Source organism: Hakea prostrata, chromosome 3, assembly GCF_041222555.1.
Source record: "Hakea prostrata isolate BN-2017 chromosome 3, UWA_Hpros_2, whole genome shotgun sequence".
Taxonomy (NCBI): Eukaryota; Viridiplantae; Streptophyta; class Magnoliopsida; order Proteales; family Proteaceae; genus Hakea; species Hakea prostrata.
Window position 1 is genome coordinate 12,826,940 of NC_142602.1, and position 26,241 is coordinate 12,853,180.

General features: G+C 37.5%; 3 protein-coding genes across 7 annotated transcripts; 1 reads left to right on the plus strand and 2 right to left on the minus strand.

Annotated features, from left to right (window-relative positions):
- Positions 1-474: 474 nt before the first annotated feature.
- Positions 475-11,641, minus strand: LOC149020856 (Mitochondrial substrate carrier family protein). Its single transcript, XM_089149074.1, has 6 exons — positions 11,374-11,641; positions 9,332-9,713; positions 8,920-9,116; positions 6,311-6,461; positions 4,655-4,808; positions 475-1,561 (listed from the first exon to the last, which is right to left on the minus strand). Exons 1-6 carry the CDS (start codon positions 11,421-11,423, stop codon positions 1,530-1,532), a joined length of 966 nt encoding a protein of 321 aa, XP_089005200.1. The 5' UTR covers positions 11,424-11,641; the 3' UTR covers positions 475-1,529.
- A 3,641-nt stretch (positions 11,642-15,282) lies between these two features.
- PGL1 (6-phosphogluconolactonase 1) lies at positions 15,283-20,029 on the plus strand. 5 transcript variants are annotated; one of them, XM_089149075.1, is made up of 6 exons: positions 15,283-15,380; positions 15,472-15,501; positions 15,658-15,738; positions 15,959-16,146; positions 16,277-16,412; positions 19,154-20,029. In XM_089149075.1, the coding sequence occupies exons 4-6, from the start codon at positions 15,974-15,976 to the stop codon at positions 19,643-19,645; spliced, it is 801 nt and encodes a 266-aa protein (XP_089005201.1). In that variant the 5' UTR covers positions 15,283-15,380; positions 15,472-15,501; positions 15,658-15,738; positions 15,959-15,973; the 3' UTR covers positions 19,646-20,029. The 5 variants fall into 5 exon arrangements, with proteins under 5 accessions (XP_089005201.1, XP_089005204.1, XP_089005202.1 ...); XM_089149076.1 differs by having other exon boundaries at positions 15,295-15,380; positions 15,469-15,501; XM_089149078.1 differs by lacking the exon at positions 15,658-15,738.
- Positions 20,030-20,988: 959 nt separating this feature from the next.
- On the minus strand, positions 20,989-25,925 carry FLN2 (fructokinase-like protein). Its single transcript, XM_089149081.1, has 5 exons — positions 25,763-25,925; positions 25,305-25,633; positions 24,581-25,224; positions 21,909-22,380; positions 20,989-21,418 (listed from the first exon to the last, which is right to left on the minus strand). Exons 1-5 carry the CDS (start codon positions 25,801-25,803, stop codon positions 21,180-21,182), a joined length of 1,725 nt encoding a protein of 574 aa, XP_089005207.1. The 5' UTR covers positions 25,804-25,925; the 3' UTR covers positions 20,989-21,179.
- Positions 25,926-26,241: the final 316 nt, after the last annotated feature.

The following is a 26,241-nucleotide window of genomic DNA, read 5'->3' on the forward strand; positions in this document are numbered from 1 at the left end:
GCGTTTTGCAATGAAATGAAGTATGCTAATTGCCGGCCACCTGGACGTACACTGCCTCGACGGCGATGTAATGCTTACCAACGGTGTAGACTGTAGACACACGATTTATCACGCTAAGGTTTGCTGCATTAATGCTGTTCGTATTCTCCGCAACGCAACGCAACGCAACTCAACTCCAATAAGTAGCCATCGATCGATGGGCTAGCTCCAACAAACCAATATTATTCTTGGATTTATCTCTCCGTTTAATCCGATTCTAGCTAGCTGCTCCACTTCCACTTCCACTTCCACTTCCACTTCCACTATCCTCAAGTATCATTTCACTTGGTTGGGTGATTTTAAGAGATGTATCATCTCATATCTAATTATTATATCGTACTAATTAATGCAATTGCAATCTCATTGAGAGACATATTGATATGTACCGTATCATTTATATCCAATATGAATACTTTATCAACTAATATCTTAAACTAAAATCGATTTGCATTGCTTTTGTGAATTCTGGCTTCATAGTTCACCCAAAAAAAGAAAAAATCTCACTTAGTTTGGAGACTCCCCCAACTCATAAGGGTCTTTTACTTCTCCAAACATCAGAAAAAAACATCCATAGCCTGCCAGATGAAAAGATGATATGTCTGTTACAATTTATTATAAGTGGACTAAAAGGACATGATCTACTTTCTAGAATGGAAGTAATTGATCCTTCACATCTGTAGACAAGCACTGGCACTGCACTACTGTTGGTTTAGAAGATTTTGTATCAATGAATCTTATAACAAGGCTTGCTTCAGGAGACAACTTTATCAGAAGCAAGAACTAACTTGCAACTTGATCCTATTTCTATTTCTATTTCTATTTCTTGCACCAACATTCACTCAAATGTACACTCCCAAATATGAACACGAACATAACTAAAATAAGAAAATAAACAGCTGAAACTGTCTTGTGACTCCTGAAGACTTTGTAAACATTGACAATACCAATAACTAAACTAACTTTCATATTCATTTATTCATCTTATCATTTAGAGTACAGAATTACACAAACCTCATCTAAAAACTTCATTCATTGAGCTAAGGGAGCAGATATACTGATTTGATTAGTGGAATACTGGTGCATCCACTTCTAGTTTCACTACTCTCTCCCCCCCCCCCCCCCCTTTTTTTCTTTTTCTTCTTCCCTTTGACATCCCAAGGGAGTTGGAAGGAGCACCATTATGATTTGAAAATCTAAGATGCTGAAAAGTTTAAGAAAAAGAAGTGAAACAAAAAACATTTGTATGGTAAAAAATGTTATGAACCAAAATTCATGACCTAACTCGAAAAGAATTGGCTCCAATATCACTGCTATGGTATGTTAATTCCCCATTTCAACATAAAGGGTGAAACAGCAGCGTCACATTTTCTGGATCTGGCGCCACAGTGAATGTCTGAATGGTGAGCTGAGAATTTCCAGAACCATTCCTGAAGAGCTGACTTCTATGGTTTACAAACAACGAACAATAGATCTAAGGCAACTTAATAGCTTCAATCCAATTCAACTTTTGCACACGAACGCTCTGAAAACAGAAAAAAATAGCATTCTCATCATCACATGCGTAGTCTAAATTTAATAAATAAAGAAACAAAGAAAAGATCAACATCTAGGAAATTCATCACGTATATGAAGACCTTAGATATTTGATACAGTTTACTAATGCTTAGTGTGACATATATCATGTGGAAGGCTCTTAGGAACCATCATCTGACATAGGACGGTCATGTGGCATACATTAAGAATTGGAAAATAAATATGGGAAATTCTCTAGAAAAGAAATCCACAGATATAAATAGTTACAATCCAACCAGTAATTGTTTGTACTAACTCAACTGGAACCCATTAGGTTTCCCTTATTTTACCAAAATTTCATGGCTTTAGCTAATTTACATTACACATAACACAATATCTTTCCAAAAACTCATCCCCTTCAGTAATCAAGACATGGATGCCCAAGAAGTTTTGCTATAGAGAGAGGAGTCAGACATTTAAATTGGTTTCCTCATTACAAAGACCAAAAATGTATAATATTTCATATGTTCTTACTTTCAGCAACAACAAATGCATACATGCACATAAGCACACAAATAACTGCACATTGAAAATATGAAGGACATGTAGAATAATATTCTTCAAGAAAACTGGGGGAATTAATAGAAGATAAAATGTTCAACTATTTCATATGTTGATGATGAAATATATAGAGTTGTAGGGCACTCTCAGCTTGTGAGCAACTACATTCAAATACATACTCATTATTTGGTAAGTAGACTGAAAAATGAAAAATGCTAGGAGTGCATAAGTTGACCAAGCAGCGTGACTTGTTATGCCAGGTGACAAAGCATTCTGTCACCTATGCAATGTGCTGATAATAATTGGTGAGCAAATTTCTTATTTTAATAGAAGATAAAATGTTCAATTATTTCATATGTTTAACGCTGAAATGTATGGAGTTGTGGGGCACTCTTAACTAGTGGGCAACTAAATTGATATAGCTATTTTGATACATAGAATGCTATACTTCAATTGATAAGCAACATAGTTGTCATACAGCCAAGCAAAACCAAAAGCTCCTACGTTGACCAGGTGATGCCCACCTGAGTCTATGGCAAGTGACATGAACAAAGATATATGCTATTAAGGTCAAATTCAAAGCCTAAGGAGAACAACCAACAGATTCTCCCTGGATTTAGTAAAATTTACATCCACTACCAGTGAAAAATTCAATTACAAACATACCCCTGAAAGATAACATGGTTAATTTTGAATTTGAACTAAAAAACCCTTACACTTCTAAAATTAGTTGAAACAACCTAATTACCCTTGCCAACATCCTATTCATCAAACCCAACTTGAAAAAGATCCAACCAAAACCATCTCCAGAGCTGCTGTGAAATGGCCTGCCCCAGCAGCTGTATCCAATCCTCTGGATAACAATCCGAAACCATCTCTCAAGTATTTGAATCATATAGATCAAGGAGAGAGACTAACAAATTGGCCAAGAATGAGAACAGATTCAACAACCTGACAAATTTCTTTTCTAAAGGAGACAGCCTATCAGAGCCCATTGAATTGGAAGTCGGGCTCCCCTGAGCTCCATCCTTTACGCCCGTTCTAAAGGCAGAATTTCAGTCCAAGTCATGGGGCATTAACAAGGGTTCCTCCGAAAATGAGGAGGATGCCACCAGACTTGCTCTAGAAGTACCACAGGCACTAGTAATCAAGATCCATGTCACTAAAAGCTCTCATACTCAGTCTAACTAAAACTTGTCCCTTCTCCTTCCTCCAAGTGGGCATTTGAGGATGAGAGTGGAGTTTCAAATTAGATAGCTTTGTCAGGTAGTTTGAAGTGGTATATTCTTTCATGGGTTTGGAGGTTAGAGGAGTTTGAAGGAGAGAGCATGGTCTGCAGGTGGGTAAAAAATGGGGTTTTAATGGTGAAAAATGGGGTTATCAAGAGGAACAGAATCAATCAACAGCCCATCAGCAGCCGGTGGTCCGTAGTAACCCACTACTGCTGCATCGCAAACCCTGTAGATTGGTTCCTTGTTTAGCCACAATCAGGTGACTCACAGAGGTCAAATTGGGTATTATGAAACATTACTAGGGAGGGTAAAATGGGTATTCCGGATATTTTACCAATGACATCATCACTAAACCCCAGAACTGAAAACAGTAGGGGGGGTACATTTTGATTAATTTTATTTTTCCAGCAGTAGGGGGGTATATGTGATTTGCTCACTTTTTATATGTTCCTCAATATTCTTTGATTGGTGCTGCTACAAGAGTCTGTTTTATTTTTGGCTAATTTCACAGAATCATTCAACATCACAGGAAAGCATATAAGCATGCATCAGACAATATACTTAGGGGAAAAAGGTGGTGCTCAGCCCCTGCATGAGGCTCCTGTCACTGTCAAGTCTGGGGAGGATAACAACCTATGGAGCCTTATCCTCGCTTCGCTAGAGGGTGTTTCCCAACTCAAAACCAATAATTACTAGGCTGTAAAGAAGCAACCTTACCATTGCACCACCCTCATCAGAAAATATATGTAATTAAAAAAAAAAAAACATTTTCTTAAATATTGAAACATAGATTTTTCATAAATTATATAACCTACACAGTACACATTCATACAGTAGGACAATAATACTAAACTATTATGGGCCTGGTACTCCCTAGTATGTGATACATTATCTCTTCTTCAGTAACAACAGCATTTCTCTAAATTATTAAGAATGTGGGTGTCCTATCAACACAAATCAATATTTGGCATGTTTTCTAAAGCCTACAGGACGACTTTCAAATAATAGGACAACTAAATCTAACCCATATAAGAGATCAGAAAAAGTTAGCATTAAAAATTAATAATAATAAAATAAAATAAAAGTGAAAGCTTGGAATGTACATTATACAAATGATTAACTACTTTTCAAAGTTCTCAATTGGCAATAAAAAAAACTAAAATTGAAAGCTTAAAATGCACATTAAACAAATAATTAACTCTTTTCAAAGTTCAGATAAATAGATCCAGGAGCCAGCAAGTGAAGTGTCCAAATCCAGATACTGCTCATTGTTAGTAGGCAATAATGAGTAGAGAAGAAAGGTCTCTTACTTAGATATTCATAGGCTAAAATCATTGAGGTTCCCCATGCTGACATGCTGGCAAACCTTGGACCCAACCCTCTATAGAAACCTTTCCATCCATCTTCAGCAATCAATCTTTTGACCACCTTCGTTGCAGTTTCTCTCTTTTCATGCCCCATTACCTACAGTTCACAAAAACTTAGTATAAACATTGACAGCCATAAAACATTGGTCAATCCCCCCAAATGTACCCACATGAGGGAAGAGCCCATAACAAAGCAACAAGCTAAATAATTAAACAACGTCCTATATTAAGTACTTTTAACCCATGTGTTCAAAGTTTGCAGATAGATGTGTGGTTGTCAAGGCAATGTCTAGGCATCCCAGCACTTTGCCCCCACCGCCACCTTGGTTTGCCTAGGTGCCATGACAACAATGGATTAAAGGGATAATCTACTTTGTTGTTTTAGACCCTAATCACAAATAACAGTGACAAAGATTCACAAGCAGCCATACAGGAATCAACACATCTTTAGTTTCATATAGAACCATATGGTAGATATCCTGTCTTCCCACAATGGAAGTGACCCAAAATAACAGTCACTACCACCCAAATAATTTTTGACCAAACAAGAAAATATTATGAACTAGTCAAAAAAGAAGGGTGGGGATAGTAAAGACTAAATTTAAACCAAGGAAATCAAGTTCAAATTTAACTCAAATGGGATCAAAGGTGGGTTTAGTACTACAGGATAGAGACAAAAGAAGTCAGCTTCAACAATTCAGATGACATAGACTGAAATTCTAGCCCATGGATTACTTTAGGAAGTAAATTAGGCCTGCAAAGTTTGATCAAAATATGATGGCTGAATTATGACAGCTACAAATTTTCCTTTTACAAGTAGGATAACTAGAAACAAAAATAGACTCAAAATTACAATCATAATTGTCACAATGTCTACGCAAACTGAATGGGTGCTGCATGCAAAGCAACCAAGGTGATCAAGGCCTGCCTAGGCTACATCTGTTGTCAAAGCACCTGGATTCTGAGACAAGACAGATAGAAATTCAGAAAGACAAAGAAAAAGAGAGAAACTCAACAACAACAAAAACTTAGCCTTATCCCAACTAAATGGGGTTAGCGAAATGGATCCTTGCCTCTCAATCTGCTCTATTTGAGGTCATACTAGATATAAGGCCTAAACCATGCATGTCTTTTCTCAATTCTCACCACTTCTCCTATGGTTATTTTAGTTCAGCCACTAGCTATTTTAGTTTCTTCAATCTGGATTAAATCACTACTCTTCACTGGAGCATCTAAAGGACTGTTGAACATGGCTATGCCACCTCAAAGAAAAGAGATAAATTCATCGTCCACATTTGAGTATCCAGCTTATAAATGAATCAGATCAAGTAGAATCATGATATCAATATAATGGAGGGGTTTCAAGTTAATCCTCACGAGTCTAAATTGAAAGTTGCAAACATTGAAGCTTTTTTTTTTTTTTTTTTTTTTTGGGGGGGGGGGGGAGAGAGGGGTTGTGAATGTGAACATTAAAGTTATCAGGTGAAGAGGATAAAAAAATATATAACAAAACCTATGAATATGCATTCCTATTTAGAAAAAAAAAATCATAAACTTTAAAAGGGAAGGACAAATCTTAAAGTAAGAGGAAAAAAACACCTGTATTCTAGTCTTAATTGTATCCAATGGTGTAGTGACACAGGATGCCACAGCACCAGCAAATATTCCACCTGTCGCTTGGACTAACACTATTGTTGCAGTGCTGGGAACATGCTCCTTATTTTGTTCAGTCTCATGGCCTAAGATCTTGCTGAAATTCCAGGAGGAAAACATACATTTCAGGATACAAATCTCACATATTAATAAGAACTATGACCATTATTAACAATAGTCAACCTGGAATTAATAACATAAAATTTACCAACGAGGAACTAGAAAAGAAGGGGGAAAATATATGATCAATGTCGGCCTTATCAAACAGGACAAACCAAATTCCTGAAACCATCCACATTGCCAACTAGCTTCGCTACCCAGACACTGAAGACAGCATTTAGCCTCATTTGAGATGGTGCAGGAAGCTCAAAAATCAACTGTAACCAAGTTCTCTACCCGGTTTTAGCTTAAGACCATAATGTTATTTTCATCAGTCATGCTAGGGGAAAGAAAAAGAAAACAAAACAAAATAAAGGGTCACCAATCAGTCTGTGAGTTAAGCAATGCCTCACCATGGAATGAGGTCTCCCAAAGATCTCCAAAATGTCTCTGCTTTTTGAAGATCCAAGACAAGACAAAGGACGAGACAAGGAAAAGGATGAGTTAAGAGAATATATCAACTTGATATCTCAGTAATATCTCGCAATCTCGGCATCTCAATGAGATCTCAGCATTATCTCAGTATGTTACATTAATTGATATGCTTCTCACTGAAACATGTCTTTTAGTTAAAAAATAAAACCAAAGTAGTGCCCATCTTGGTTTTCTGCATGGCAGAAACTAGGTCCTAAACCAAGACCTTGAAGCATAATGATGTGATCAGCGGCTATAAAGTATAGCATTGAGCCCCAAATCCAAGTTTATACCACATTTATAAAACTGTAGCCAAGATATATTGGTCATCTGGGGGGGGGAGCTCCAACACCTTCGGTCAGTAGTGTTTGATAACTATGGTCTACTCATTATACCGAAATGGCAGACGGAGCTCAGAAGTAACTCTTCCACATTTAGGATGACTTCAACCATAGTGCGAAATTTCATTCCATGTCACCATTTTGCCACCCAGCAAAATCTCCAAAATATGGGAATGTTTCAATGAAATTTCACCCCCCAAAGTTTCGAGGCCGCTTTGGGCTGGTTTTTGGTGTCTAGCCTAATTTGAAGCCAATAAACACACTAGGAGTGTTAATTTTGGATAAAACCTAATCTAAAGGGGTGTTCTTGATCGGCACATATCCGCCTGTATGTGAAATAGGAAGTCTAGAACATGAATTTAAACAAATATAAATATGCAAATGATGCAAGAGAACATAAAGATCTTCATAAAATTGCAAGGAGAAAAAGAAAGAAGAAAAAAAGTGAAGATCGATGCAAAAAAGTGCAAAATCATGGAAATTAAGATCAACGCAAAAAAGTGCAAATATCAAAGAAATGAAGAGAGAGAAGCTCTGGTTTTGAGAGTCAAAATTTCACACAAATGAGGAAAAACTTTGACTCTTGAATGGCATATATAACCAACAAAATCAACAAGAAATTGACTAGATGGCAATATATCGCCCCTGTTTCGGTGATATATCTCCGATATTTTGTAATTTCATTTTCACTAGGGGGTTTGGTATCACTACTTATCAAAACATCGAAATATTGCCAAGTTTTGGCAACATTTCTCACCATGCTTTCAACACCCTAATTTGAATGCATAAACTGTTAGTATCTCTTTGAATAACTTCTAATCTTATTTATATTTCCAAGAATACAAAGAAGTTACCTTTTTCTTTTGCTTTTCCCTTTTGTTTCAGTACTACCATAGTACATAAAAACTCCCACCTCAAATCAACCCCCCCAACAACAACAACAAAATAATTAAAAAAATAATAGTAATAATAAAATAAAGAAGCTCAACCTACCAGTTGAGGTGGGTCAACTTGATCCCACATCCCCACTATCACCAGTAGACTTCACCACAATCGAAAAGGTGGCAAAGTGGCACCACCAATAACAAAGAAGTTTTTAAATTAGAAATCCAAAACAGAAAGGCGCAACCGAGTCAATGGACAAATCTAAGGTTAAGTAGCTTTCTCCCACCATAGTTCAAGAACTTGATGGTTCTAAAAACCAAGTTGGCCTAGGATCTACCTATGTTTCACCCTTTTCTTGGGTTGTTGAAACCAAGGACAAGTTAAACTGGGAAGGATAAAATTACAGCACAATTCTGCGATATACCAAAATCTCTCCAGATATCTGAGATGTCTCAGATTAAACTTTTCTTTTAAAGAAAAGAGAGATATTACTAAGATCCCGGTGAGTTCTCCATCTATATCTCCCACAACCAAAAAAGTAGAGGAAATTAAATTATAATCACCATAATTAGCCGTTAAGCTGACCACAAAAAGAAGCAATCTGAGAGGTCCTAAACCAAAGTTTCACATTGAAAAGACATCCTACACAGAAATCTGGCATGAGTTCACATACAACTGCTATTCCTTTCATGTAAAATGTTGGCATAGATCACCATCCTCATTTCATTCAATATAGAATGGATCAGCAAATCCCACCTCCACATGAATCGTTGGCTTGAACCATAACTGGCCCACCACATAGCACTAGATGGCGAATATGTCATAACAGAGAGCCCAAATCCTCTATAGAATCCTCGAATTCCTTCAGACTTTAGAATCTTGCGAGCAACATCCAGGCCGCCATTATACGTTGCATAACCTGAATATCCTTGCACCATCAGCTTTTGGCTAACCTGACATTTAACTAGAAAAATAAGTAAACAAATAAATCATCAAAAAGTAGACTTCAACAAGTTAAGCAAATTATGTTAATTAGAATTACATTTCCCATTGACATGGTCGGGAGAAGAAAAAAAAATCTAGTTTATATGGGCTTGAAAACACAAAATTTTTCATTCTGTAAATTGGCAAAGGAGAAAATGTTCATAAAAGAACAGAAAATTCATACCAAATCTATTGGAACAAACACTGCCTGAGCAAATAATGATGCTGTCATGCCAGCAAGCCCATTTGCTATGGCTGCCTCTGATGGTTTCGAGAGCTTCAGTGGTTCAACAACCTTGAATGCAGCCACTTTTGTGGTCTCCAAAGCAGTAAGAAAGATAATCCTGGCAGGAACTGCACCAGTGATTACCGTACCAAATCCTCTGTACAAACCAGGAATTCCATCTGTTTTCAGTATGCCTCTGATAACGGAAAAAGCATTTTTCTCAATAGTATCTTTTGAAGCAACCTGTAGCCTTGTTTTTACAACAGAGAATGGATACAACGCCACAGTAACTCCTGTAAACAGGCCAGCTCCTACTACATAAAATTTAGTTTTATCAAGCCTGCAAGATAAAAGTATAAATAAGAATAAGTAGTAGAAGGCAAGGGAAACTAAAATATAAGTCAGCAGCAAAGTGACATTCTCAGAAATATTCAGATTTATTTGAGGATTAGGAAGGATAATCAATGTCTCAAACTGATAAGGTGCCTTTTCACTCTTTAACACTTCTAATAATTCCATAGTATTTCTCAACCTTATCCCAAATAAATGGGGTCTCCCATAAGGACACCTGCCCTCCAATCAGCTCTATTCAAGGTCATACTCGGTACAACACAATGCAGTTTGGCTGCCTAAAAAAAGTCTCAGCTGTAAGGATTCCTGCCTATAGCAGCAGTATTAGGTGTAGCAAAAGTTAAAAAAATATCCTTACACCAGCACTAAAATCATGGGCACAGTTAAGGTATTCTGTTTTCTTTTAATTTATCCTTTTAAGTGATTCATAATTCGAAGTAATCAGTCTAAAGTTACTCTCCACGTGAATGGTACTGCTAGTTCTACTGTGATAACTCATACATTCTATTTTTTGAGTTCTAGTTTGAGTTTAAAAGTCATGCAAGCCATAGTGGCTAAATATAGAAGTAATTGCTCAGTTGGGCCATGATTTGACAAGTAACAAGTACTGTTTTCTTTGAGAAAGCGCCCCCCCCCCCCCCCCCAAAAAAAAAATAAATAAATAAATACAAAAGAGCAACACACAGCAACAATTAAAAGGAAAACCCTCCATCAAATTCTTCAAGTTCTCCCAATCAACTAACTTCAACCTGCATTGAGAAGGGCTCTCCATGTTAGCTGGAATTTACTGCAAATTGAAGGACATTCATGCATTCAAGTTGCTGATCTTCTAACATCAGTAAGTTGAATCAATCCCAGACCCAAGTTCTACCTCTAATCTTCTTAATTCCCAGTCCTCGAATTTTCCCTTTGATTTTTATTTTCTGACACCATCACTCATTCACAGACCAAAATAACCACAGAAAAATCGCCAAATCAGGTGAATATGAGATGAAAATTAAGAAGGAACACAAATAAAAGATGAAAGTAAGAGGAAAGCAGTACATCACAGCAAGTAAGGAAAATCTCAGCAACATGGGGTCTGTACAAGGATCATTGACCTCTAACAGTACATAAAATTTTAGGTAGACAAATCACCCAACTGTTTTATATTTATTTGCATAGCACGCTTTATTTTTGTAGTAGCACATTTTTATAACCTAGTCAATCGGATGCAAGAATTATATCAAGCTTATCTATGAGCGTAAAAAGCCATTCTCCAACAGATTTGGTACCGCTTTGCTGATTACTGATAAGGTTTTGAACTTTAGATAAAGAAAATAAAGAAAATAACACAAATGCTTTCAGAAAAACAGCTAACCAAGCAGAGCAAGCGAATCACATAAACAACTAGAACCAGCCCGAAATGAACAAAAAACCCAGCCACCTCCGCAAACTTCATTTCCCAATAATAAGTTTACTCGAGGGAATATAACAGAACTATTGAAACCAGTACAAAGAATAAAGATCAATGGTAATGTAGCCATTACAAATCTTGAAGTCAACCATCACAATTACCAAGAACCATCGACATTGAAAGAATAGGCAAGAAACATCGTAATAAGAGAATCAATAGACACAGAAATAAAAAGTAATGGAGAAAAACTTACTTGTCCCAGTTAATTTCCGTTTGGCCGAACGATTGAGGTCGAGAAGCCATGGAAGATTCAGGTCGAATAGAAAACCTGACGAAGAATTTGAAAGTCAAAACGAATCAACAATACCCATTTACTAGGAAATAGTTCTCAGATTCCCAAACTCTAGGGGTTCTGGGTTCTTATAACTGCAAATTTTGAGGAAGTAGACTAATTTTCTGATTTCAGAGATGCCGTGATGAGAATTAATACACGAGCATGCCTTTCATTTCCCCTCTCTCCCTTTCTTTATCATTGCATTTTTATTTCTATTTTTGTGTCTGAACATTTTATATTCTTTTGAGAAAAATAAAATAAAAAATAAAAAATTGGTGTCACGCAGGAGTCCAACGTTCTCTACAGGCATTCAGCGTGACTGCGTCTAGGTTTCCCACGCGGTTAGTCAAATTCTTCGACCGGACAAAAATGAGAGAACGTCCGTACAGTAAGGGCAATATTGTCCTATAAAAAAAGAGGGGAATTTATAATAACGAAATGGTTGAACCGGGATGCCCGGTTGGATCCACTCGATTATGAGCCTGAACCAGGTAATTTAGCTACAAAATTTTATAGGAATAACTGTTTGAACCGGGCCGATCCAATACGTGTATAAGCATTGAATTTCTTCTTACTAGGATCTCGCTTAATTATGGTGTTGGACCAGATATTTTAATTATTAAAGATAAATGAATTGATCGGAAGAGACCATCGAGGGGCAACTTAGTCATAATGGCGAGCATCTCACAGTGAAGAAGTCTTTCTTTTTTTTCTTGTTTTTGGTAAAACTCTTAGTGAAAATGTCACAAGTTGGACACTTTCTATGGTACTTTTAATAGTCTTCACCCCCTAATATAAAGCTCAGTTCATATAACATTTTTCATCCCTAATTATATTTTATTTTAAAAAAATATATATATATTACCGATAATAAAATCAAAGAAGGAAAAAAAGGAGATAATTTATAGGCATTATTTGCTCAGCAATGATCTATAGTTGCAAATAAGCATGTTAGGGCAGATAAATATTACATGATCCACACATATTTGAGTTGAAATATAAAATATGACTTTGAATATCCCATTTTTATTTATTTATTTTTAATGAACAGCCCAACTACTAATTGGGTAGCAGGTCAAACCCAATAATAGTCCTTCTGTGAGTTGGGCTATATTAATGGGCTAAATATGCAACTGTATTTTGAATAAGACCATTCTCCAGGCCCAGCCCATTATGCAAAATTTGAAGAACGGGTTTCTTCAGTGGCTGGGTTGGGCTGGACTTACATGCTGATTGTTCTAAACACCAGCCCAAAAGTGGTGAAGTCTTACGCTTGTCTCAAGTCCGCATTGTCTCCCCCGACAGCTGTTGACCAAAAATTATAGGAGTCCACAGGGTTAGGGTGATAGGGTTAATTATTTTTTAATGCTTTAATTTTTTTTTATTTGTGGGCCCACATAATTTGTGGTTGTAATGTTGTTGGAGGAGCACGGCTCTCCGTCAGGGGAGATGATCCACACTCGTGTCTTATTGCGTTGGATCTAAGCTTATACTTGGCAAGAATATTGATTGATTCCAGGATTTGTGCTTTCTCCTCTTCATTAATATTTGGATGGTCAAAAGAACACTTGAACAGAATTTGATAAAAGTATATAAATTCCACTAAGTGACGCTTTTAGGTTTAGATGGTTATAAACCACCCAATCCAATCCTTCCTAATGGTCTTTCATTACGACTAGAACACTTTTTTCAAGAAGATACTATAGCATGTATGGAGTGGAGATCTATTCTCATTGGACGGTCTTGATTCTCTGGATGCAATGTCACTTGGTCTCATCTAACCGTTCTTATGTCACTGTCATGAAGGGGTTAATATTTCGGTATCTGGATTGGTTTGAGATCGACCATCTTTATTGACACGTGTCTGGATTATCATTGGGAGCACATAGTGCTTTTCAACGGCTATTGCCCATGAATTACAGGGGTCCACAAGATTAGAGTGATGAATTTTTTTTTTTTTATTTTTATTATTTTTTACTTGTGAATCCCACATAATTTTTTGTTGTAAAACTGTGAGGAGAACATAGAGTGCTCCTCATCAGGGGAGCTGATCTACACTCTGTTGACACTAATCTGATTTCACGCAATGTCGACCGACGTTAGTATTGATAATATCTTAAGACAAGATAATATATATTATGAAGGGATTAGTGTTTATTGCACCGAAAATTTAGAGAATGTATGGTTCTAAACAAGGGGAAGGTTAGTGGAATTCAATTATTGAGTAAGATTTGAGATTCATGAATACAAGGAACTCCTTTGTCAAATCAAAGCTTACATTAAGGAAAAAAGTATCAAATTAGATCAGAATGGGCATGACCATGTAGCCCATAAAAAGGCCATATATCACTATCATGTTACATGCTCTATTATGAACCTCAATAATGATATTATAGGAGTTGCCATGAGAGACGTGATGATGGGAAGAGAGGACATGACAAGCGTGAATCACTACCAATCAAAATGATCATCATAGGATTTTATCCATGTTTCGACGAAGGTTCATGTATCAAGCATTTGGCTATACAACATTGTTATGTAGAGTGTTTTTTCAAAAAATGTTTTGCACCTATGAGCCCCACTATTTTGTGGTTGGAAAGCCATGGGGGAGTGGGGAGATGATCCCTACTGTTATGTAACTTAAATTTTGCATCAATCTAAAGAGGTGGATAAGAATAAAAGAGAAAAGAAACCCCACATAAAATGATTTTTAATTGATACAATATAATGATTCTGAATTTCTAACACACTTAGAATAAAATATTCCATCACATACATATCTTGTGTAGGATATAATCACCCGGTCTTAAAAGTGTTTAAGTTGTAAGTCTCTGTTTTTTTCAAGGAAGATTCACAATGTACTCTGACAGTCTGACTAGAAATTGAGTCTCCTTACCAGTAGATTAGACTAACATATTTTCAAAATTTGGATTTTCAAGTTATGTAAGTTGACCAAAATGAAATATACCTTCTAAATTTGCAACCAGAGTTACTTCTTCTTCTTCTTCCTTTCTTTTCTTCTTCTTCTTCTTCTTTCTTTTCTTTTCTTTCTTTCTTTTTTTTTTTTTTTTTTTTTTTTTTTTTCGGGTTGCCAACCCCGGTTTTCAAGGCTTTGCCCTGACTAATCCGGTGTTCGACCCGGGTCGTACACTTGACTTGTGGTGGGTGAGTTTTCCAGCGGGGATTTTTTACATCCACAAGGTTTCGATACCGGAACCTTGCTTAAGCGGACCAAGCTGCTTACCACTTGGACCAACCCCGTTGGTCAGAGTTACATCTTCTATTCCCGAAAAGAATCAATTATAAATATTTTATTATTCGTATATATAATTGATTCCAAATTCATGGTTTTATATATAATTTGCGCAATAAAAAATCAATTTACATTTTATAAATGAAAACAAAAGTTGATTCCCACATTTTCAGCTTATGATTTGGTGGGGGAATCATAAAATATAAAATAAATAAATATGAAAATTGACTCAAATGAAAAATCAATTATAGTGCACAGGGCTAATGGGTGTATAGGTCGCATTCGATAAAAAGTCCGAACATTGCGTAGCGGGGGCGCTAGGTGGCCGCTACTGCATCCACTCTTTTGTTTAAAAAAAAAAAAAAAATCAATTATAGTCTTTAAAAAAAATAAATATTTACATTATGAACACCAGGAGGCCCTGGACGGGACCGTCCATGATACGCAATTATTAAAGAAAAGAAGCAATGGCCAGAGAGAATCTTACTCCGTTCTTGGAATGCACGTGGAAGGTAGCTTCTACTTCTACTCTCTTGGGCAGCGTTTCCTGTTTTCTTAAAATCATTATTAAATTGTATTAGATTCTTTGTATTATATACGAAGGCAAAACCATCTTTCATCTTCTTTCCAGTTTCGCCTTCCTCTGCCACTTAGCTCCATTTCTGCTTCTAAGGTTTGTTTTATTTTGTTTTTTAGTTTTACTTTTAATATGGTTTGAGGAGCTTGTGTTCTTATCTATTTTTATTATTATTTTTGCGTAGCAGGGAATCCTAGGTATCGAGACAATTAAGAGGGTACTTTTCTTTTGATTATTCATTCTGCAATCTAACGTTTTTGATTTTTTTCTTTCTCAATAAATTGGATTTCTTTTTTGGTTCTAAAACCTGTTCAATAAGCTAATTGGAATTTTCCTGATCATTTTTTTTTGTGGGCTTAATCCTGTTCTTCAGTGGAACTGGATTGCCGTCTGCGAATCCGTTCTTCATCTACTGTGCATCAGTGGCCTAAGAAGTTTCCTCATATTTTATCCGGTTTGTTTCTGATTTCTTTGCTTGGTTTTAATTCTGTAGTAAGTTGGTTTTAACCCTCTTACTTATATCATGGTTCAGGGGCACCGTAGTTCTGAAGTATTAGGATTTCCAGCATTTGATTGACGATCATCAAGTTTTCTGCAACATTTTTTCGAATGATTCTGATTTTGATTTCCCTTTTGATTCTTCATGCTATAAAATATTTATGTTTTCCTCACAGTACTGCTGAAGATCAATGGCCCTGTGTGGGGGTCCCAAGGAGGGGAGGGAGTTGAGAATTCATGAAAATGTGGATGAACTTGCCCCTGCTTTGGCAGACTACATAGCTGAATTATCTGAGATATCAGTGAAGGAGAGGGGATTCTTTGCCATTGCCTTATCTGGTGGTTCTCTCATCAGCTTGATGGGGTAAAAGGCTTTTCCTTTCATCACATATTATGGTCCTGTTCATAGATTTGGTTGACTTTTGGGTTCCAAAATTTGCTGATTGAATCCCCCCTGTTGGATAAGTGGTTCTAAAATTTATTGTTGGGGCCAGGAAACTTTGCGAAGCTCCTTATAATAAGACTGTAGACTGGGCAAAATGGTATATATTTTGGGCTGATGAACGTGTGGTGGCAAAGAATCATGCAGATAGTAATTATAAGCTAGCTAAGGATGGGCTTTTGTCCAAGGTACGTAATGGGAGATTACCTATTTATTTTAAGTTTGTTTTGTCAGTCTTGAGTATTGGGTAGTGAATTTTTCCTTCAGTTCGGATAGATCATAGTCAGAGAATTCTTTTACTTAAAATTTGATAAGCTGTTACAGATGGTGCTGTTTGAAGTCTAGATGAGCCTTGTTAATCAATGATGAACCCACGCTCCAAAATGCATCTGATCTGTTTTGCCTGTTTGAACTCCATATTAGAGTAGCTAATACAGATCTGTATTAAAAAAGGAAACACAAGCATGTTGAAAGCCATCATCTTTATGAAATCAACTGGTTCAACTGCTTTATTCCAATTGCCTCTGTGTTTGATTGCTTTTTGAGGACTCGTATTTGATTGTCAAAGTGCCTCCGCACTAGCCTCTGCCTTGTGGAACATGCTTTTGGTTTGTGGTTCTTTTGGCTGCTGGAGATTTGTAAAGTTTTGATGGGAGTAGCCTATTTATCTTTTCTTGCTTTTTAATTTATGATCACTTGTATTCCTGTAGCCCACCTGTTCTTTTATTCTGTATAACTCAATTACTGTGTCTAAAGAAGAACACTGCCAAGGAAGTGCCAACAAATTGCAATTGCTGGATGTCCTTCTACAGAACGACGGTGAGCCAGCCTGTTGTTGAGTGTTAATAAATTGCCCCTTCCATTGTCTCTGTTTTTCTTCTGGTTGGGGGGGGGGGGGGGGGGGGTAGTTTACCATTTATCTTCTTATGCTCTTTTGACTTTGATCTTAAGGTGGGCTGTTGCTAAAAGAATGTAAACACATAGAAATGCCAGGATCTCCATGCATAGAATGACAGTGAACCAGTCCATTGAATGAGATTCTTAATCAATTGCCTCTTTCAAGCACCTGCAACTTCTCATATCATCTTTAGTTCTGATATTTTTTGTTTGAAAACTCATCCATCATCCCTGCTCACTCATCCCTCATATTCATTAAACCTTCATTTCGTCCCTTATTGCATGTCCTACCGATACCAATGCCCTGTTCTGGCTACATACTACAACATTCCTGCTGTATCTGCTAACCGTCCTAGTTTCCCTTGAGATCACAGTCTCTATATCATTTTCTCCCAACTGAGCCCACTCTTCTCTGATCTTTAGCTCTATTTCAACTGCTTTGTTTTCTTGTCTAATCTGAGCAGCCAGACCATGGTTTCTGTCATCAACCTTATCATCTAGCCTCTATCCCATACTCTGATCCATTCATTCCCTGTCTGACCTAATTAAGTATTTGGCTTGATGCCTTAACTTCTGAACTAGGGTTAGTTTTTCCGTGAAAAACTCTTTTTTCATAACATTGAGACATGCATATAAGTAGATCAGACTTGGCACAATGGATATGTTGTGCTATCATATCCTGTTGGAATAGCAAAGGCAGAGGGTTAGACTGACAAATTTACCCCCTTCCAGGGGTTGCTGTCCTTGTTTCTTTGTAGTCTTTGTTCTCCTTCTTTCTTCTTATGTAAAGAGAGAAAACGAAAGTAGGCATGGGGGCAATGATCTAGTGCAAGTCCTGCTTTTGCAGGTTCCCAGGTGGGGTGGATCGGAAACTGTTCTAACCTTTGCATTTTCGTAGCAAGCAACTGGTCTCTCTCCTTGAAAAATATTGCAGCTTAATGGCTGCTAGTTCTGAGAATAACTTGTGATAGAGATGAGTTCTTTCAGTTGTGTATATCTATTAAAAGTGACAGTATGAAACAGTGACTGCAACCCCTTTAGATGTAAATGGAACCATACAGTGTACCACCTTGACCAACTCAACCATCCTGATACGACAATGGAGTATCAACAAGCTGCTCCAAAGCTTTGCTTTGTTAAGATGCAATGTTTTATTGGCACATTGACAATCTCTTGTAAGTTGAAAGTCTTGTGGGCAATGAAAGTTTTATTACTGTTTATATCCCTATAATATTTTGTCAAAATTTCAGCACACTTTCCAAACCTTATCATGAGTTTAGATGCTCTTAGTGAAATATTGGTAATGATTGAATTGTGTTTCTACCATTTGGTTATTTTCACTGTACAACAATATGTTATCTGTGATAGTAAGTAAATAGAATCAATAGTTCATAAGTCAATTGGTGGATGACCATATTAAGTACAGTGTTATGATATCGCCTAATTTTTCTGTTCTTTTTTCCCTTTGAACCATAAACAGCATTGGATGACCATATAAGTACAGAGTTATGATATCACCTAATTTTTCTGTTCTTTTTTCCCTTTGAACCATAAACAGCATCAGAACTCTTCTGCTTCAACTTATTGAAACTGCCAATGTTGATTTTAAAGGCCAGATTCACCATGAATTCTACTTCCTTCTCTGGCTAAATTTCAACTAACAAAATGCTTCCTAATGTGTTCTAGCAGTTATGGTCTGCAGCTGCCATCCTTGAAACCTGCATTGAATAATACATTCATCCTTTAATTACCCTATTAAGGCAGTCTTTGGTAACCTTTAGACGAGGAATATAGCAAGGATAGGAAGCCAAATTTAGGTCTCAAGTTGTACAGTTTGATCCTTAATTTATCCCTCCATTAAATTTTGAAAGATTGTGATTATGTGTTTGATCAAATATTATTCATTCCAAAGCTTTCAACAGAGACTTCCAGATTGCAACATTTGCACACATGCTGTGCCCACAAAGAAATAATAGATCATTATCATTTCGTTGCTGTCACATATCTCCTCATGTGTATCTCAAATTGCCAGGTTCCATTTGTCCCTAGTCATGTGTACTCTATCAACGATTCCTTGTCGGCTGAGGAGGCTGCTAATGAGTATGGGTTTGTCCTCAGGCAGCTAGTGAAGACCCGAACAGTTGGCGTCTCCGAGATTAGTGACTGTCCGAAGTTTGACCTCATCCTTCTTGGGATGGGTCCAGATGGGCATGTTGCTTCTCTCTTCCCAAACCATACAGCACTTGAAGAGAAAGATGAGTGGGTCACTTTCATCACTGATTCACCGAAGCCACCACCTGAGAGAATTACTTTCACTTTGCCTGTGATCAATTCAGCCTCTAATGTGGCAGTGGTAGTGACAGGAGAAAACAAGGCCGAGGCTGTGCACTTGGTGATCGATGATGTGGGGCCTGATTCCCCGGTGCTGCCAGCCCGAATGGTCTGCCCGACAAATGGGAAGTTAGTATGGTTTTTGGACAAGGCAGCTGCCTCTGAACTAGACGCTTCGCAATGCAATAAGTAGGGGTCAGCCTAGTACAAAGTCCATGTTTTTGTGTGTGTGTGTGTGTTTTTAGGGGTGGGGGTGCTTTTTTAGTAGCTGCGGCATTTGGTCTCTTTCAGGAACTGATGTTAAGAGAGGAAGTTAGTCTCAGTGCTAAGCGAAGTTTGTTTTGTTGGCAAGAATTAGGCTATCTTTGTTTATATTTATAGAGAGGATCATTTTCACTAAATGAAGGCTAGATTTCCCCCCACCTCACCCCCCATTGTTGCATGTATCTTCCTTCTACTTGATTAGATTCATAGATTTCTTTGCTGATATACCTTCTACCGGATCAGATCTCTACTTCAGTAAGATATTGTTTTTCATGTTTACATCTGATTTTTTTTTTTTCTTTCTTGAAACTGATATTCATTTGGGCTAAAACTATTTAAATATATAATGAACAATTCAATTTTGAATAATTGTTGATATATATTACAAATATAGAGAAATTTTAAAGTCTATTTTTTCTAGTGTAAATAGGCTTTTTTTCCCATCAACTTCTACTACAAGTTTAGAACAAGATTCATTCTTTTTAAAATGAAACGTGATGTAACTCCTAAAAATATTTTGTTCACTTGATTATGTACCTTTTACTTGCATGTTTTATATAGTGAAGACCATTGGTTTTTTTACCAAAAAAAAAAAAAGACCATTGGTTTTCATATACAAAGATTAATAAAAAATTATGTGCCAAATTTTATATTCGTAAAGAGTCATGGCACCATGTGCCTAAAATATATGCCTCCACTGGTACGTCTGCTCTTTTTCCTTTCATCAAACGCTCTACCTTAGAAAGGAACTTGTGATTTTTACATCATAAAGTTAATACAATAAAGGCAAAAACAATGGCCATTGTGAACCAGAATCTTATGCAGAGACTCCAATTCTATTAATATGTAATGGGAAAGGATTGACAATTAGAACACTTCCAGTGTCAGGGAGAAGTGTAGAACATGTTGTTAAGCAAGTATAGTCCAAGGAGAGTCACAATCTTGTTCAGCGGGTGAAACTCTAAGAAGATTCATGGGTTTCAAGTCCAAATTACCCCCTAACCATATCTGCACCGATATGGAGATCCATAGTGTAGAAACTTAAAATTGTAACAATAGAGACCACACCAGTGGTGTCACGGGCTTCATAGATTAGCTTTGTGGAGCAGTGAACTGAATCTTACCCATTACAAAAAAAAAAAAGGGGAGAGGGTCCTCAAACTGGTTGGATGAGGGAGCTAGCCAATGGGGACCTGGGAGAGGGGGGGGGGGGGGTTGGCAGTGGCAGCTGCGAAAGAGTGTCGAGAGAGAGAAACAATCACGTCACTGGGTCCTTCATTTTGCAGTTTCATTATTTGACTATTGATGCTTCCATTCATAGACACCAAAATTGCAATTCTACAATGGACTATTGAAGGAGAGAAGGCACTCATTCTTTTTACAGGGGATTCAAAGTTCCCAGCCTGTGAGACCTATACTACAACAATAAGAGAACCTCAACTCAGATGAACATCTCATCTCAATCAACTTACAGGATTCAATGTTCGATACTCCATTTCAGTTAGTGAACGTATGCCATCAGGATCAGACACCCCATCTTCTTCAATATCTTCTTCCATATCTTCTTTGGGAGGGAAGCCACATGTTCGGCCAAGCTTCCATTGGTCAATGACTCCACAATCAATAGCATACTTGATTGTGTGCTCTAGGTACTCTTTGTCGGTGATGCGGTGCGGCTGGACTGTCAACATTCTCAACAGAGCTGGAAACAAAGTGAAAATCATCACTACAAGCACAACTCCAGTTCAATTGAAAAAGGCTATAAAATGGGGCAAGAGGATGCAACTTATGCTCATTCACATTTAAATATAAAGATGGAGGCAGCAGTCATTTCCACTTCGCTGCTTCCCCCACCCCCTCCCTTTTTTTTCTTCCACAGAGAAGCTGTTTCCAGACTCAAACCATTGAACAGTGGTCAAAATTTGCTGTTCCTTCACACTATAATGCGAATGCATCCAACTCAAAGATACAGCTGTATGATGAATTACATAACTTGGTTTGACTCCAAATGCAGTAATATTTGCTTGGTAAACCTTGGGCGTAATCACATTGTTACCCAAGCAATACCCTCCCCACATAAGAACCATCTCTATTGCAGATAACAGATATTGGCAATGGGAAACATGATAGCTGCTGTAAACAATAAGAAAAGAGATGGTACTGTTATGATTAACAGATTATTGATAACCTACCTGCAACAAGCCCATCACCTAATGCTGACATGTCACAAGTGAAGGGAGTAATCGGTGGATCCTCCATTCCGAGGACTGCACCATTGTCTTTCTCTGTATAGTAGTGTATCTTAGAAGTCCCATTAGTCACAAACAGAACCTTGAGATTTTCATGCCAAAGTGATGCAACTACTTCTGGTTTGTAATGGAGAAACTTAGACTTATCATTGTCTTTGGTATCAAAATTCTCAGAGGGCTTGATCCCACAAAGAAATTCCAGTTCCTGCTTAGTGACCTCGATGATGTCGGCAAGATTCCATGCTTGCTGAATGAACTTCTTGCTTTCCTCACCAGACTGCCAAAGTGGCAAGGGAAGATTTAGGTCAAAGAAGATGATTCCACCCAATTTCCTGGAGATCTTGATGGCTTGAATCGTAGTTGATCTCATATTTTGGTCCAGCAGGGAAGATGAGTTGAAGTAGAACATCTTTGCCTGTATAAGATTTAATAGGGTTAATGGTCTCTGTATGTGAGAACTGTCAATCACACATATCCCTGCAACGATATTCACCAAAAAAGAAAAATCCCTGCAACTATGCTTGTCCTAGAAAACCAGAATACTGTCAAGAAAAAGATCTGCAGGATATATCCTTGGAAAAAGTTGCTGCAACATGTCCAGAATAGTAGAATGTCATTCATAGGAAAATACTTCACGCTAAAAAAAGTATCCCAACATAATGGAGTCAAGACACTCTCCAATCCAAGAGAAATGAATGAAGAAATGGTTGATGGAATCCCCACCTTCCAAGCACAAAGTCCAAACATCTAGAAAGAGATTTCATTTCTCATGGGAGGATGAATGTCCAGCCACATGTCATGCAAGGTCAATTTCTTTGAACCATTGTGGAGATCCTGAGCTCCTACCCAATTTTACAAGAAAACAAGCCCATCCAATCACTGGAAGACAGCTAACTTAAGCAAGAGGTTTTAGAAGAAACTTACTTTTAGGCTCTGAGATCCCTATCCTAGCATCCTAACCAAAATGTAAGCTGTTACCATCTTTAGATGATCAATTACATAACTGATATCCTTGATTTCATTAGCATTCTGATACCTATTAAGCTCTCAATCCTAAGCAGTAAGAAGAGCAGTTATCACATTTCGAAATGAACATATTCTTATGGTAAATTGGTATGGAAGATTGTAGACATGAGATTTGGACCAAGATTACAAGGCTCCTATGTAGGTCTTTCCAATAAAACAAATGACCTACTGTACACTAATGTTATTGTGCCCTCTTTATACGGCTTTACTTAGATCACCCTGTGCCAGAGGCTTTGTCTAGAGCCGCTTGCAAGCAAGGATGATTTTCTTTCTTCCATTGCATTCCCAAACCAAGAACTGTGCAATGGTACTCTTCCAATAAATTAGGTGATTTTTCTTCGCATCCCTGAATTGCATATGATATCCTTTTGGATCATGGAGGTGATCTTTCTCGCTGTCCACCGATTTGCATGGGATATCCTTTTGGTTCATTGTTGTCAACGCATTGCCTTGGAATCCAGGCATCCCCTTTACTGAAAGGGTTCATAGGTTACCTAGGTGTCACCTTGACACTTTTTTAGGTGTTGCTTGAATTTCACCTCCTCCAACAGATCAACACCTAGAATTGCCTAGATGGCAGACTCCATGACAACCATGCTTTAGAGTCTCTCAAGTTGTATTATACTTTGGCCCAGTAGTCTTGAAGACCAAATGCAATTCACCTTCTAGTTTAGTCTCTTCAATAACTCCTCCAAGAAGCATTCTCATTGTTTAAGAGGTCAATTCATATTTCACCCAGAAAATTATCATTTTATTCATAATGATGTCCTCAATGAACCGATAAATGCCAGTGTATTGATTATTTGCATTAAAATGATCAGCTCATCTTGAGCTTAAATCATTTTCTCTTCATGCCAGTACTGGTTCTAATACTACAGCTTTCACAAATTTCCCCCCTTTTCATTTGTTCTGTTTTTCAGATTAATTACATGATATGGCATACAATACTTATGTACATATAACTCGTGGACAAACTAGAGGAACTTTCTTGCTTGATATCTGTCTCAACGATTTCACATCTCCAATAAAATAAATAAATGACTGGAATGACTAACTTACATATGGAGAAGCTACGTTCTAGCTTTGTCGATTTGAAAAATTGGGTGCTAAATTTTTAATGCTTAACAAATTTGAATCAGAAGAGCACATACAATACTCTCACCCTACATCAAGTTGGCTTGAGGAGTTTCCTAGGAAGAGTACATTTAATTGTGAATCCATGATCCAAATGAGGGCACCGTGGATGCTAATATCCCAGAAGATGAACACACTACGTATGTAAATATACCACAAGGTGATTTTCCAATTACATATACACTGCATGCAATGATAAACCTATAAATAAACAAGTTCATTCTCAACTGTTCTTAGGGTCTAATCTATCTTTTTCACCTTCCATAAGAAATTAAGTCTCTTCTAAACAAGAACTGGTTACAATTCGCCCAATGTTACAGACAGTAGAAAAACACATCCAGTTATTACAAAATGATAACTGCAAATCCTTAAGCTTAAACAAGATTCTCCACAACAACAAGGGGGGCAAATAATATTAAGAGTGGCTCCTAAATTTTAAAATCTGAATGTCTTACCTCTTTCAGCACATCAATGTTGATCTCAGACCTGGATAAAGAATTCTCAGCACAAGCCTTGACACAAGTCATTCTCAATGCACCACGCTTACTAATTTTCATATGTGATACAGCAGTAAGTTTTTTACTGTCTATACTAACTGAACGGGTCTGGACATTGTTGACATTCAAATAGTATAGCATGGTTTGACCATACTCATCATCTCCAAGCTTCCCCATGAATGCAACACGCCCACCCAAGCTGGCAAGTGCCAATGCAACATTACTTGAAGGCCCACCAGGTGCCCTTATAAACTTGTCTGGAGCCCATAATGCATCCTTCATGCTGTCATGGATCTCATGGTTAATAAGTCTGTTGGCTGGCCTCCCAGAGGGTATGAAAGCATGTTGAGCAGCTCCAAAGCAACATACTAGAGGAGGCCAACCATAGGTAGAGCTAATATCTTCCCCATCATCTATGTCAAATTCTAGGTCTTCCTCCTTTTCTTCCTCAAAGTTTTTCATGGAAGTATGTCTCTGATTATTACTGTTTTCTGCTTCTATACCTTGGTTCTCTATATCGTCAGTCTTCTTTCTAGTCTTCCTTCGTCTGGTCACTTTCTTATCAATGCTCTCCTCCTCTGAGCTAGTAGATACACTGAGAGCTGCAGATCAAGAGGTTATGCGCTATACAAAATGGAACGAATAAGGAAGGATTTTACCACAAGGCAGAAATTGAGTTTACCTTTCTTTTGGCCTTTTCTGGAGGCTTTTATTGAAGCTCCATTTGAAGCAAATGGACTGGAAGTTTCTTCTTGTAAAGCATCACCATCCACGATGGAAAACTCATCTGGAGTCTCAGGCTCTGCCTTCTCTGTGCTTTGCTTAGAAGCTCGCTTAGAAGTCCTTGAAGCCTTTTTAATGGTAGTTCCTTCTTCATTCGGTGTCTCTTGGACTGTGGGTTCCACAGATTTCTTATTAGACGCACCAACAGCAAGACCCAATCTCTGCAATCTAAAACCCTGAAGCTGAACGGACAATGGTGGGGAGGGAACGGACCAATTCGAGAGCCACCTGAAAAATAAAAGACACAAGGTCAAGTAATCACAGAGGATAGGGTTTCATGCAACATCTTACTGGCACGAAAAACTCTTAACTTAATAAAGAATGAAAGGACAAGAAAGTAAGAGAAAAAGCAAAAACCTGGTTGATGGAACCGACTGTGTGAAAGTTAGAGACGCCATGAAAGGGTATTTCAACAGCTCAATTTGCAGTCCCAACGATTCACGCCCGTCATGGCGAAATAACCATGAGCTCTCTTTGAGCTCAAAATAATGGCTGTTGCAATTTGCAAATATCTTATGACTAAAACACCACTACAACCGAAACTCTTCAAAACCTAATCCAACGAAAATTTTAAAGAAACCCGGGGCAAATTCGTAAGAATAGCGCGAAACAATATCCTAAGGAAAATTTCTTTCAATTTAAAACCTTAGACCCTTTTCTGTTGTCAGCTACTCTGCTTTTTTGAGAAAAAACTAAAATAAAATTAGAACTAAAAGCACTTATGCTTCAATTTCTCAGGTAACTGCTGCTATTCTCCATTAACGAATTCACCGTTATGAGATTGTTTTGAGGCATCTCAATCTAATGGGTGATGATTTCTCTCGTTTCTTTGGTCT

What these genes read in the sequence shown, in the direction of transcription:
- FLN2 (XM_089149081.1), bottom strand. Translation starts at nt 25,803, where the DNA reads ATGGCGTCTCTAACTTTCACACAGTCGGTTCCATCAACCAG. An exon ending in CAGAAAAGGCCAAAAGAAAG is followed by an intron (nt 25,225 to 25,304) that starts GTAAACTCAATT and finishes CTTGATCTGCAG; the next exon opens with CTCTCAGTGTATCTACTAGC. An exon ending in ACATTGATGTGCTGAAAGAG is followed by an intron (nt 22,381 to 24,580) that starts GTAAGACATTCA and finishes AATCTTATACAG; the next exon opens with GCAAAGATGTTCTACTTCAA.
- LOC149020856 (XM_089149074.1), bottom strand. Translation starts at nt 11,423, where the DNA reads ATGGCTTCTCGACCTCAATCGTTCGGCCAAACGGAAATTAACTGGGAC. An exon ending in TGTTTGTTCCAATAGATTTG is followed by an intron (nt 9,117 to 9,331) that starts GTATGAATTTTC and finishes GTTAAATGTCAG; the next exon opens with GTTAGCCAAAAGCTGATGGT. An exon ending in TTTAGCCTATGAATATCTAA is followed by an intron (nt 1,562 to 4,654) that starts GTAAGAGACCTT and finishes TTCTGTTTTCAG; the next exon opens with AGCGTTCGTGTGCAAAAGTT.
- PGL1 (XM_089149075.1), top strand. Translation starts at nt 15,974, where the DNA reads ATGGCCCTGTGTGGGGGTCCCAAGGAGGGGAGGGAGTTGAGAATTCAT. An exon ending in TCTCTCATCAGCTTGATGGG is followed by an intron (nt 16,147 to 16,276) that starts GTAAAAGGCTTT and finishes TGTTGGGGCCAG; the next exon opens with GAAACTTTGCGAAGCTCCTT. An exon ending in AGGATGGGCTTTTGTCCAAG is followed by an intron (nt 16,413 to 19,153) that starts GTACGTAATGGG and finishes TCAAATTGCCAG; the next exon opens with GTTCCATTTGTCCCTAGTCA.